Source organism: Pelobates fuscus, chromosome 9 (genome assembly GCF_036172605.1).
Source record: "Pelobates fuscus isolate aPelFus1 chromosome 9, aPelFus1.pri, whole genome shotgun sequence".
NCBI lineage: Eukaryota > Metazoa > Chordata > Amphibia > Anura > Pelobatidae > Pelobates > Pelobates fuscus.
In genome coordinates this window covers 138,115,278-138,130,050 of record NC_086325.1, presented here as the reverse complement: position 1 = coordinate 138,130,050, position 14,773 = coordinate 138,115,278, and the positions used below count along the sequence as shown (strand labels likewise).

Below are 14,773 nucleotides of genomic sequence, written 5' to 3'. Positions count from 1 at the left end.
TGATCTATACACTGCTTTATTAAGCTAAAGTTGTCTTGGCTTATAGTGTCCCTTTAAGCTTGAGAAATGTTTCCATAAAAGGTGAATTGGTAGGGAGGAATAAACATGTTTCTTGGCTTTGAGCACTGATTAGCTCCATGGTTTATTGAATTTCTGATCATACTGTTGAGTTAAATCCCTACTAATTGAAACAGGAATTAGTAAAACTCAGCGGATTCAATTGAACTCAGCATTGTGTAATATACATGGCAAACCTCTATAGAATCTGGCAGTTTGTGAGTAATGGATCTTTTACTTTTTGGGTTATAATCCTAGAATTATCAACTTATGTCCACTTACAAGTAAAATTGAGTTTTAATGAAATTACCGCATTGTATACAATTTTGCATCTTGTATAGCTGAAGTGTTCATCTAAACATTCCAGTATTTTACAGAGATACAGTTTTCAGCATTGAGCATTGAAGATTGACATTAATATTTGGTTTTCTTCAGGGGAGGTAAGAAAACAGTAAAGAAAGAAGAGGACTCAGTGAAGGTAATGTCCGGAATTTTGTACACACGACAGTTGGTCCATGACAAATTAACTTATACAGCACAAACTAACTTTTGGCAGGAGGCATCTGAGTAAATAGCGTTACCTATATTTGCCGAAAGAATTTTAACAGGATTCAAATGAATGCAGAGCACTCCATTTTACTATTATAGACTAGATTTAGAGCCAAACCATAGAGAGAATGGGAACCAGGAATAGAGAACAAACTCGTATCAACTTGTTAGTTTCACCTCTCTAGTCCAGTCTACCAAACACCCTTATTACATAGCATGAATTATATTGCTACTTCGACGAAGGCTAGTAGCAGCTCATTTCCGGGCATGTGTCCTTAACCATATTTAGTTAGTAGCTCTACATTAAGCAAGTTGGTGTGGCAAGACTTATTACTGACGTTGGCTCCACCAATAACCACTGATGGTCAACCCTTGTTTCTTCTAGTATCTGTGGGTTATGTTTCCCACCAATGCTCAGCCAGCTATTTTGTTGCCTGAGTTTCATGGAGACCACAATAGTGTAAGGTCCATCTTAGCCCTTGCCTTATAGATAGCCCTGGCCATTCTCCATCCTATACCTATCCTACCAACAACACAATCAGTGCTTTTGTTATTATTACTATAAACATTATATTGTGTCTTAGATAGTTGGGATGAAAACCTTGATGCAATACTACCTGCAATGTGCCAGGTGTTGCTTGGAGCAACTGGACTCGACTTCTACAAAAAAGTTCTGACTTGAGCTTCTGCCAAATACATCTTATATTACATTTTTACTTTTTTGGATTTCAATGTAGCCTTACTTATTCCAGTTGTAAGGCTTATGTACTGAGAGTCAGATTTACTAACAGGCACACTCTTCTGTTATAAGGCATAACCATTTCATACATTCCTGCACACATTTAATTTTACAAATGTATTTGTGTGTTTATGACTATAAACTGCTTAAGAAAGTTAGTTTACGATCTGAAAGAGAAAAATTAAACAAAAAGTGACAAAATATTTTTTTTTAAATTGATGGCTGGAGAATTTAAGGGGCATCACAGAATAATAATTTTTGTGTTGTGAACAATTAAGAGTTAGTAAAATAATTAGTATGAAATTAGATATTGTTCCAAACAAGTAGAAAATAATTCTCTATAATGTAAAACCTATGAAGAATATCAGTGGCGATAAATACCTTGATATTTAAAAGGTTAATCAAGACTCCACTTATTTTGCATAACCTGCTATATTTATCTTACAGGTTCCTTGCGAGGAAGAGAATGAAGAAGAGGAGGGTAGTGATGTGTGTAAGTCTAGCTCTGAACGAAATACATGATGATATTCTAAAGGTCTTATACCTCGAATGTTGGTTGGCCTCTATTTTCTACATAGATTTTGCATAAATCAAAAATACAGACAAATTCTTCAAGTTTATTAAATGGAACGGTGGATTAGATGACCTTTTGCTGTATGGATCTTGCATAACAGGGATATGCAGAGATATTATTTGCATATGTTCACTGAGTGTTGAGTTAGGTAACAGTATGTCCTTGTCATACCTCCTCTCGGCCCTCGTTGCGCTCCTCCTCTTCCCTCAGCCAATGCCGAATAGCCTCTGTTCACACGGGCACTAGGGGGAGTGTGCACTGACATCATGATCTGTATAGTTCTGTCAATGCATGGTTTATGAATCTGCCATACAGTGGTTGACATAGTAATGCTCTCTAATGTAACTATAACAGGGTTTTCATGTATGATTCTGTCTTATAAGTAGATATGGGGTAATTCACTGGTGATTTCTTTTAAGGGAATGTTAAAGGGACACTCTAGGCACTATAAGCATTTCATCTCATTAAATTGTTCCAAATTTGTGTTAAACCATTTTCAAATAGTGTTACACTGAATGAGGGTCTGTGGCCTCCCATGGGCTGGCCCCTACTGGAGGTATGGCTAAGACAGAGATTACACACTTTCTTCTAGCCATTCCAATTCATACCAGCAATGGCTCCGGTGATAGCCTGAAATTGGTCAACTGACACTTTTAAGGTTCCCTTTTAGCTCCTAGAAGCACAGAGGGGATAGGCTGTTGGGGATTCCCGTTTGGGAAAAAGCATTAAAAACAGTTTATCACTGACTTTAAGGACAGTGCCAGGTGGACTATATACACTATAACCACTTCAATGAGATAAACCATGTATATTACCTACAGTGTGCCTTTAACGTGACAGTGCTCTGCAGGTTGAATTTACCTTCTCTCTGCATCTCACAGCTGAAGAAGAGGAAGATGAAGAGGGAAGTCTCCCGGACTCACATCTTGATAAACTTGCTGAGTTTGCCCCAAAGGAGAAAGTCCTTCCAATACCAGATGGCAGCTCCTTCTTCATTATGAGTAATACCAACCCGTGAGGATCTCTGCGCTGCGCCCTCTCCTATTGCTCTTTGATTCCACCATTTTATCCTCGCCCTCTCCTTATTGCTGGTTATTTTATGTCTTGTTTTACTTTTTCTCTGTTTCTCTCGTTAAAAGCTAGATTATAAATCTCCTCTCCTGTTAAAGATCACCTGACTTATGTTATCAAATGTAGTCTTTAGAGGTATAGAGGTAATAACTGTTTCTTTCAATTAATAAAAAAACAACTATTTTATTAATATCCCTCGGTCTGTAATCTAGGCTCACTTCTGCTGCAAACACTCCACTGTTAGAATAGAATGCAAGCTCTTGAAATCTAAAATCTATTGTAAGAATTGATCATTTCATATGACATGGTTTTTCAGATTTCATCAGTTTTAGTAATTTATTAATGTGCCTGACAGGTCAACGCATCCCTGTGGCCATTAAAACTGTCCATAAAAAGATGCCCTTGATATTACAGGTGTGAGTTTTACAAGCCAGGACAGATTATTGCACATGTCTACCCAGGGCTCTGCTGAATGAGATTGATAGACTAGTAAGGATAAAACCTTTATGAGAACCCATCTCTTCTTTCTCTTCTCAACATCCACCGTTTAGCTAGCTCCTCTCTCTCACTGAACATATAATTTCTGTCTTATTATTTCAAAACCTATCCTATTTTTTAATTCTTCAAAATATCACCTTTCCACAGACTCCGTGTTGGATGTCACCGGCTGATTCACCATCACATCTTCACCAATCTTATTCTGGTCTTCATCATCCTCAGCAGCATTTCCCTAGCAGCAGAGGACCCCATTCGAGCCCACTCCTTTCGAAATCATGTGAGTTCAAACGTACCACATCTGCATAGCGCAAAGGGTTATGTGAAGAATGAAGGGGGGGGAGGGGGAGGGGGTTGGTTTGGTAAACCTGCCTAAAGTCCTGTGGGATCTTAATCCTTCTTTGCTGCAATTTCTAAGGCCTTCACTGTATTATCATGCATAAAAGGAGATATTAATTAACTGGCAAAAATATAATTATGTCTAATTGTAAGACCTTATTTAAAGGAGGATGTTATGGAACGTGAAAGAGTTTAGAGGCAGATGAAAAAACTTATTAGTGGAATGGAAGATAATATTTATGAAGATAGGCTAGAAAACTTACACTTGCTTACTTTAGAAAACAAAGCGATTTAGATGAAATAAGACATTATACAAACGTATATAGGGCCAGTGCAAACAGCTCCCTGGTAATTTGTTCATACATAGCATTGTACAAATGACAGTATCATCCATTTTGACTTAAAGAGAGATTCACCTAAACTAGAGGTTCTGTACAATAAGAAAAAGAAAGATGTAGAGTTGTTGCCTTCTTTTTGATCAACAGCAGTAATACATATATGTAAAAAGATGAACTTGATAGTTTTTTCCAGCTTTTATTACTATTTAACTATCTAACTATGGCCCTGATTTAATTCTGTCAAATGATCACAATCTGTTAGAAAAAGTTTGCCTACAGAAGTCATCATTAAAGTCTATGGGAATTTTTGTAGATACATAATTTGAAAAGTGTTTCTAACAGATTGTGATCATTTGAAAATCTTCTATTATAAGAGAGTTAAAATGAGACTTATATTGCCAAACGATGCTCACTATTGACTCCCTTGTCTTACATATTGTCTGTGTTTGCAGATTCTGGGATATTTTGACTATGCTTTCACTTCAATCTTCACAGTGGAGATATTACTGAAGGTGACAAGACTAAGTGAACCAACCCTCTTCTCCTTTCCTCATCGCTGATTCCGTTAGTGTCCCTTTTCCCTTCCTGCAGACCATTTCTTGTTAGTTCCCAATTGACACATCTGCCAATCCTCGTCTTTCCATTCTATTTATTTTCAATGAAAGATAGAGAAATGTTTCTGAGCAGAGGGAGCTACTAACATTGCACTGTTAATTATAGAATAGCATTTAGTATATTTTTGTATGTGTGGTGTTTGTGTTATCAGTGTAAGTTAATTTATTAAAATATTTTTTTATGGGCCATTAATTTAATTTGTAGTATCTTTTTAGTAGGGCTAGGGGTAGGGTTTGGTGTAGGGTTAGGGGAAGCTTAGGGTTATCGAATTGGTGAATTGCCAAAGTCCCGAATTGCCAAAATCACGCATTTTGGAAGTGCCGAACCGATGCAGAAGTCCCGAATTGTCGAATTTTTTGCCCATGCACATCCCTAATACTCTTTCTTTTTTTTCTTTGCATCTTATTATCTCAGTAGCGAAGTGTTTTGTATTTTTGTTTTCTTATCTTTCTGCTTTTGCCATGGCACACATTTCTCTAACAACCTATCTATTGTTTCGCCCCCAACTTTTACTTCCATTCTTTGGCTTACTCCAGATGACTGCATATGGTGCTTTTTTACACAAGGGCTCCTTCTGCAGAAACTGGTTCAATCTTCTGGACCTGCTTGTGGTTAGCGTGTCCCTCATCTCCTTTGGAATTCAGTGAGTCAATAACTTATTTTAGGCTCTTGATTTTCTACCAAGAATCAAAGAACAATGTTATGTTTTCCCTTTTCTTGTAGAATAAACCTCGGCCCTGTATGTGTAATTAGCTGATGCTATTGTGTTTCTGACCATATATATGTTTCTATCCTTATAGCTCCAGTGCCATCTCTGTTGTAAAAATTCTGCGTGTGCTGAGGGTTCTGCGTCCACTAAGGGCCATCAATAGAGCCAAAGGGTTGAAGGTAAAAAACAAAAATTAAACAAAATAAAAAGTGGAATCCACACTGCAAATAGCTTTGTATCCCCGTGTTCATGATTGTTTACAATATGTAGTTGTATGACAAAGTTTGTCTCAATGGCAGGGATAGGCAACCGTGGTCCTCAAATTGTTGTACAGAATCCCCATTGACTGCTACATTGTAGACACTGTTACATTTAGGATGTTTTTGTTCAGTTGATAATTTTCTCCTCTCTCCATAGCACGTGGTTCAGTGTGTCTTTGTTGCCATCCGAACAATTGGTAATATTATGATAGTAACCACCCTGCTGCAGTTCATGTTTGCCTGTATTGGGGTTCAGCTTTTCAAGGTGAGGCCGCCAAATATATTTTTCAATTCCTGACTTAGTTGTGATATACATGCAATTTCAAGTGAATTTCTATATAATTGGAAAGGCTTAAAACATCTGCATCTTTGCAGAGCAACTGATGGTTATAATTTTGTCTTTAGTGTTCTGCAGCTGTGTGACTCTGGTTGTAATATTGTGTGGCATTGTGGTTCTGTTGCATGTTGAAATGTTATGTGGCTGTGGGGTTCTGATGTAAGATGTGATTCTACATGGCTGTGTGTTCTGGTGTATTTTGTACTCTAATGTGGCTGTAAGGTTCTAGTATGTGCTGTAATTGTTATGTGTCTGTGTGGTTCTGGTGTGTGCTGTAATTGTTGTGTCTGTGTGGTTCTGGTGTGTGCTGTAATTGTTGTGTCTGTGTGGTTCTGGTGTGTGCTGTAATTATTATGTGTCTGCGTGGTTCCGGTGTGTGCTGTAATTGTTGTGTGTCTGTGTGGTTCTGGTGTGTGCGGTAGTTGTTTTGTGCCTGTATGGTTCTGGTGTGTGCTGTAATTATTATGTGTCTGCGTGGTTCCGGTGTGTGCTGTAATTGTTGTGTGTCTGTGTGGTTCTGGTGTGTGCGGTAGTTGTTTTGTGCCTGTATGGTTCTGGTGTGTGCTCTAATTGTTGTGTCTGTGTGGTTCTGGTGTGTGCTGTAATTGTTTTGTGCCTGTATGGTTCTAGTGTGTGCTGTAATTGTTGTGTCTGTGTGGTTCTGGTGTGTATTGTAATGTTGTGATGTTTTGATGTGTGTTGCAATGTGGCTGCGTGGTTCTGGCGTATGATGTAATTCTACATGGCTGTGTGTTCTGGTGTGTGTTGTAATGTTTTAGTAGATTCCTCATCCTTCTAATTCCCCTGGAGGTCACACATTAATCCTAATATTTCTATTAAGGGAAAGTTTTACAGCTGCACTGATGAGGCAAAACACAGCCCAGAAGACTGCAAGTAAGGAGCCTTAACATCTAATGCGCACACACAGACACTAATACACTGTTCTTATATGTGAAAACAGTTCCACCACAACTCTGTGTATGTTTTGTGTAAGCAAGGTACAGGAGTGATTTTTAAAAATAAACAAATAAATGCATGTGTATACACATTGTACGTAAATTTCTCACTATCACAAATCTATCAACAACTCTTCAGAATCCTTTGTCCATTGATAATGACTTTGTTTTGTTTTTGTACTAGGGGAACATTCATTGTGTATAAGGACGGGGATGTCACTCATCCCATGGTGCGTGAGAGAATCTGGCATAACAGCGACTTCAACTTCGACAATGTCTTGTCTGGCATGATGGCACTTTTCACCGTGTCCACATTCGAGGGTTGGCCAGCGTGAGTCATGCAGAGGAGATAGTGGACATGCTTTTAGTGCCGTTGGAATGGTCATTGTGTGTTAGATCTTGAGAAAACATATAGCATTGTAAGGATTATGTTGTATACACATTATATATATGAATCTGCAGATATACCATGTGAGTTACTATATACTGGACTATATTCTCACATTATGGAGAGCACATTCTTCTGATTATAACTCACAATACCCCTCAACCTGTTCTGTTATCTGTATCTAATGTGATGGACATTTTTAAACCTCCTTTACTACACAGTATGTTTAATTTAGAATTTCTTATCTCCTGCTCTGTAAATAGCCTGCTAGACCCTGCAGGAGCCTCATAAGTGTTAATACATTTCCATTAACAGAGCAGGAGATAATACAATGTCTTAATTAAATACCTTGTGCTGTAAGATCTGATTGAAAATGAAACCAGTTTATAATGGAAGCTGTGTGAGTCATAGCAAGGGGAGATACAGCTAGTGCTGCGTAAAAAAAGAACAAAAGTGGTTTAACTTATAAATGGCAGAGAACTAAGCTGTAAGACTGCAGGGGTATGATTAAGCAGGTTTGGTGCTTAGAGTATCCCCTTAATTTCCTAACATTGTTATTTGATGGTTCAATCAATTAAGATTTTTGACAGTTCCAGGCTTATAAATATTTAACAGTTCCAGATATAGTGTTATTATGTGGTCCCAGGCCTAGAGGTTTAGAGCTAATTGATGGTTCCTCGCATAGCGTTATTTAATGGATCAGAGCTATTTAATGGTGCCAAACATATAACTATTTATTCTTTCAATGCAAAGGGTGATCCATGCATAGAGCTTTTTGATGTTTCAACGTATAGAGCTATTTGATGGTTCCATGTACAGAGCTATTTGATGGTTCAGTGTATAGAGCTATTTGATGGTTCCGTGTATAGAGCTATTTGATGGTTCCGTGTATAGAGCTATTTGATGGTTCCGTGTATAGAGCTATTTGATGGTTCCGTGTATAGAGCTATTTGATGGTTCCGTGTATAGAGCTATTTGAGGGAAGCGAGTTCCACAGGAACGGTGCAGCCCTCAAGAAGTCCTGAAGGCGAGCATCAGAGTTGGGAGTACGGACAGAAGATAGACGTAAATCTTCAGAAGATCGTAAGGGCCAAGACGGGACATACTTGTGTATAAGGGACGATAGATAGGTGGGAGCAGCATTATGTAGACATTTGAAAGCAAGAACCAGAATTTTAAATTGAGCTCTATATTTTATAGGAAGCCAATGTAGGGACTGACAGAAGGGTGAGGCATGGGAGGTGTGGGCGGACAGGAAGATGAGCCTCGCCGCCGCATTCATTATGGACTGTAATGGCGCAAGTTGGGAGCACGTAAGACCACTGAGAAGCGGATTACAGTAGTCAAGGCGAGAAAGTACAGTGGAATGGACCAACACCTTAGTCGCATCTGGCATTAAGTAGGGGTGTATGCGCGCAATGTTTTTGAGATGGAAATGACAGGATTTGGCGATAGACTGAACATGAGGCTTGAAGGAGAGGTCGGAGTCAAAGAGAACACCTAGGCAGCGAGCCTGCGTGGTGGAGCTGATGGTAGCACCATTGACTTGGAGGGAGACAGACACAGGAGTATCAACACTTGAGGGAGGAAAGACCAGAATTTCAGTTTTGGTCAAGTTTAATTTAAGGAAGTGGGCAGCCATCCAGTTAGAAACAGCAGAGAGGCAGTCAGACACTAGTCAAGAGGGACGGGGAGAGATCAGGAGAGGACAGGTAGATTTGCGTGTCATCCGCATAGAAATGATATTGGAAGCCAAAGGAGCTAATGAGTTTACCAAGGGAGGCAGTATAGATGGAGAACAGTAGGGGACCAAAGACTGAACCTTGAGGGACACCAACAGAGAGGAGTTGGGGAGAAGAAGCAGAGCCAGAGAAAGAAACACTGAAAGAACGCTGGGAGAGGTAGGAGGAGCACCAGGAGAGAGCAATATCTTGTAGACCGATATTGCTAAGGATGAGAAGAAGCTTTTGATGATCAACAGTGTCAAAAGCCGCAGACAGGTCAAGGAGAATTAGGATAGAGTAGTGACCACAAGATTTTGCAGCGAATAGATCATTGGATACTTTGGTCAGTGCCGTTTCCACAGAGTGCTTAGTGCGGAAACCAGACTGAAGCGGGTCTAGCAGAGAGTTTGATTCGAGGAAGTCTGTTAATCTCGCATACACAATTCTTTCAAGGATCTTGGATGCAAAAGGCAGTAGCGAGATAGGACGATAGTTGGATGGGGAGTTAGGGTCAAGATTGGGCTTCTTTAGAATTGGGGTTACAGTTGCATGTTTGAAGGGCGATGGAAATATACCAGAGGAGAGAGAGAGATTGAGAGGTGGAGAAAGAGAAGAAGACAGAGTACAGATGAGATGCGAGGGAATTGGATCTAGGGAGAAGGTGGTGGGGCGGGAGGACTGGAGCAGAGCAGAAACCTCTTCCAATGTAGCGGGTGCGAATGAACATAGAACAGCAGAGGGAGTGAAGTTAGGGGAAGTATTGCAAGGGGGAGGAGAAAGATGAGAGATCTCTTCTCTGATTGTAGAGATCTTGTCAGTGAAGTGAGTTGCAAAGTCTGAGGCATTCAAGTTAGTAGGTGGAGGAGGTACAGCAGGGCGAAGAAGAGAGTTAAATGTGTGAAATAGTCGTTTGGGTTCGCGGGAGAGTGTGGTTATGAGGGTATTGAAGTAATTAACTTTTGCAGAGGAAAGAGCCAAGCTGTGTGAGCTCAGCATAAATTTATAGTGGAGAAAGTCAGATGCAAAGTGAGACTTTCTCCAACAGCGTTCAGCAGTTCTGGAGCATTTTTGGAGGTATCGAGTGAGCTTGGTGTGCCAGGGTTGTTGGGGGGGCCTGCGGAATTTAAATTTACATGGTACCGTGTATAGAGCTATTTGATGGTACCGTGTATAGAGCTATTTGATGGTACCATACATGGTACTATACATGGTACTATTTGATGGTTCCAGGCATAGAGCTATTTGATGGTTCCATGTATAAAGCTATTTGATGGTTCCATGTATAGAGCTATTTGCTAGTTCCATGTATAGAGCTATTTGATGGTCCAGATATTGAACTAGTTGATGGTCCAGATATTGAACTAGTTGATGGTCCAGATATTGAACTAGTTGATGGTTCCAGATATTGAACTAGTTGATGGTTCAATGTACAGAGCTATTAGATGGTTCCAGATATAAATCTATTTGAAGTTTCTATATATAGAGCGATTTGATTGTTCCATGCATAGAGCTATTTTATGGTTCCAGGAATAGAGCTATTTGATGGTTCCAGGTATAGAGCTATTTGATGGTTCCAGGTATAGAACGATTTGACGGTTCCATGTTTAGAGCTATTTGATGGTTCCAGGCATAGATCTATGTGATTACACAACTATTTCTGACCCAGATATAGATCTGCATGGTAATTATGGTGCTATGAATGTGATCCTGACTTTTTAAATTCACTGCTTCCAGGCTGCTGTACAAAGCCATTGATGCCAACGGGGAGAACGTGGGACCTATTTACAATTACCGGGTGGAAATTTCTATCTTCTTTATCGTCTACATCATAATTATCGCCTTCTTCATGATGAATATCTTCGTGGGCTTTGTTATCATCACTTTCAGGGCACAAGGGGAACAGGAGTACAAGAATTGTGAGCTGGACAAGAATCAGGTGACTCATCCAAACTGGGCTTTAAACATGTGTTCCCCAGGGGAATATATTGCACTACCCCTTCCCCAAACATCAAAGTGGCATATTGAGCAGGTCACTTGGACATATGCATAAAGGCATACAGGGAAAAAAAGTACTGTTGGAATCCAACCAATTCCTAATAGCAAGAACCCTAATAGACAAGCTTGCTGTGTATGGTTGGTGACAGCTTAGCCAAGGGTCCTACACAGGGGCGGACTGACAGGTCGGGCAGTTCGGTCATGGACCGAGGGCCCGAGTCAGTCAGGGGGCCCGGCAGCACAGTCATGCTTCTGCTGTGGAGATCAAAGATCTCCACAGCAGAAGTAAGTTATGCAAAAATAAAGTGCTGTAAGAAGGTTGCAGGGGCCCATAATGACTCCAAGGGCCCCTGCAACCCATCAATCCCCCCACTCCACTCCGTGAGAGACCTGGCAGCATTATACCAGCTCTCACTGCCAGGTCTCTCTCCCTGCTCCGTGCTCTGTGTGAGGATGGGAGGCGGGGCAGGAAGTGACCTCACACCCCCTGCTTCCCTCTCACACGGAGCACACTGACAGCGTGGATGAATAGTGAGAAGAGGATCCTGGCCTCCAGAGTGCTGCTTGAGGAAGATGGAGGGAGAAAAACATCACATTGTACAGGTAAGCAGGCCCATACACACACTGCCCCCCCATATACACATACACTGCCCCCCCCCTATACACATGCACTGCCCCCCCCCCATATACACATACACTGCCCCCCCCCCCATATACACATACACTGCCCCCCCCCATATACACATACACTGCCCCCCATATACACATACACTGGCCCCCCCATATACACATACACTGCCCCCCATATACATACACTGCCCCCCCATATACATACACTGCCCACCCATATACACACACTGCCCACCCATATACACACACTGCCCACCCATATACACACACTGCCCCTCATATACACACACTGCCCCCCCATATACACACACTGCCCACCCATATATACACACTGCCCACCCATATATACACACTGCCCCTATATACACACACTGCCCACCCATATACACACACTGCCCACCCATATATACACTGCCCACCCATATACACTGCCCACCCATATACACACACTGCCCACCCATATACACACACTGCCCACCCATATACACACACTGCCCACCCATATACACACACTGCCCACCCATATACATACACTGCCCACCCATATATACACACTGCCCACCCATATATACACACTGCCCACCCATATACACACACTGCCCACCCATATACACACACTGCCCCCTATATACACACACTGCCCCCTATATACACACACTGCCCACCCATATACACACACTGCCCACCCATATACACACACTGCCCACCCATATACACACACTGCCCACCCATATACATACACTGCCCACCCATATACATACACTGCCCACCCATATACACACACTGCCACCCCATATACATACACTGCCCACCCATATACATACACTGCCCACATATATATATGTATATATATACATATATACACACACACACACACACACACACACACACACACACACACACACACACACTGCCCACCCATATACATACATACACTGCCTCTATATATATATATATATATACACACATACACTGCCCACCCATATATATATATTCTGCCCACCCATATATACACGTGTGTGTGTGTGTGTGTGTGTATATATATATATATACACACACAGACACTGCCCACCCATATATATACACTGCCTATATATATATATATATATATATATATATATATATATATATATATATATATATATATAAAGTAGTGTTGCACTCACTGTGGTTAATATTTAATGCCGGGTGCTTGTCTGGCAAAGATATAAAGAAAAAGTAGATAGCACTCCACGGACTCACTTTGTTAAAAGTAAAATTTAACTTTTAATGCTCCAGGTTAAAAAATCGACGTTTCAGTCTGACCAATCAGACTTTCATCAGGACAAGGTGAAAAGTCTGATTGGTCAGACTGAAACGTCGATTTTTTTTAACCTGGAGCATTAAAAGTTAAATTTTACTTTTAACAAAGTGAGTCCGTGGAGTGCTATCTACTTTTTCTTTATATATATATATATATATATATATATATATATATATATATATACACACACTGCCCACCCATATATATATATACACTGCCCGCCCATATATATATACACTGCCCATATATATATAAATATATATGTGTGTGTGTATATATACACACTACCTACCGTTATACACACTGCATACACTGCCCACCCATATACACACATACACTGGTCACCCATATATACATTGCCCCACACACACTGCCCTCCCCATACACACATTGCCCAACACACACATACACTGCCAACACACACACACACACACACAGCCACACATACATTGCCCCCATACACACCCTACACATTCACTCACTACACCCCCCCCACACACACACAGCCACACATACATTGCCCCCATACACACATTGCCCCACACACCCTACACATTCACTCACTACACCCCCCCACACGCACACACACTGAACCTTTCACACAAACTGCACCACTCACACACACCACTGCTCCTATACCCTACTACAGCCTCATATCCCAGCAGACCCCAGGTAAGTTGTCAAACTGTTCTTAAACAGTTTAACCCCTTCAGCCCAGCAGGTTGGGGGAACCTAATGACCCTATTGTGCCAGAAAAACGAGTTTGTTTTCCTGGCACTATAGTGCGCCTTTAATATTTTGTCTTCGTAGGGCCCTGCTCAAATTTTGTCCGGGGGCCCAGAAGGCTGTCAGTCCATCCCTGGTCCTACACTTGACTGATCCTTTTAAGGAAGCCCCTCATTTCTCCATCATCAGAATACACTGCACAGTCTATAGCTTTTTTATTATGTAAGGTAAAATTGTAATTGCAACCGGCTACATAGTTATGATGAATAATAAGATCCAGCTGAATCTATCATATAATAAAAAAAATAGACAAAAGTAGAAATGCATGTAAAAGGACTCAAATATACTTAGGGGCAACTATTAAATCCGAAAAAATTTTTTTTATTTGAGAATACTTGGGAAAATCCTGTGATCTCCCCTGCCGGCCTGGGCACATGGCCATCGCGGCCCACTGGGCATTTGCCCGGTATGCCCGATGGCCAGTCCGGACCTGTCCCGCTGCCAATTTGCTTAGTTTAAAGTATCCTCCAACCATCTAGCTAGAGATAGATTAAGGTTGCCCTGGGCCCTAGGCAGGATGCCAGATTAGGGTCCCTCATGGAGCCTGTTACCATAGCACATGGGACAGGTTGTATCTCAGAAAATACTACATTAGATGTCCTCATAATAAGCTTAATGCATATTTTAAGTGGAATATGAAAGTTCAAAACATATGCATGCCAATGGGCCTCTGCACTGTAAACCATTCCCTACCTCAGAGGAAATCCATGAGAATTCTCAGTTTATTTGCTTGGGCATCCTTTTACTCACAAGTTTTGCAATTGACTGCAAAACTGCTTATTGCATCGCTATTCCATTTGGTACCCCAAACATTGACCCCCTGATCTTCTCACCTCCTGATTTTGTCTGCCAAACATTGACCATGGTATCTTCTTACTGTGTGAGTATTGTAAGCACTGTGTGAGACA

At 40.9% G+C, this 14,773-nt stretch overlaps 1 protein-coding gene across 1 annotated transcript in view; it reads left to right on the top strand.

The window, feature by feature from the left end:
* Window positions 1-14,773, top strand: part of CACNA1F (calcium voltage-gated channel subunit alpha1 F) — a 102,603-nt gene that overhangs the window by 46,488 nt on the left and 41,342 nt on the right. The window contains exons 19-29 of the mRNA XM_063432517.1: window positions 493-535; window positions 1,793-1,838; window positions 2,801-2,933; window positions 3,636-3,765; window positions 4,615-4,674; window positions 5,314-5,420; window positions 5,578-5,665; window positions 5,904-6,011; window positions 6,925-6,977; window positions 7,224-7,370; window positions 10,886-11,087. Coding sequence (XP_063288587.1) covers window positions 493-535; window positions 1,793-1,838; window positions 2,801-2,933; window positions 3,636-3,765; window positions 4,615-4,674; window positions 5,314-5,420; window positions 5,578-5,665; window positions 5,904-6,011; window positions 6,925-6,977; window positions 7,224-7,370; window positions 10,886-11,087 — 1,117 coding nt within the window. The remainder of the gene's footprint in view (window positions 1-492; window positions 536-1,792; window positions 1,839-2,800; window positions 2,934-3,635; window positions 3,766-4,614; window positions 4,675-5,313; window positions 5,421-5,577; window positions 5,666-5,903; window positions 6,012-6,924; window positions 6,978-7,223; window positions 7,371-10,885; window positions 11,088-14,773) is intronic.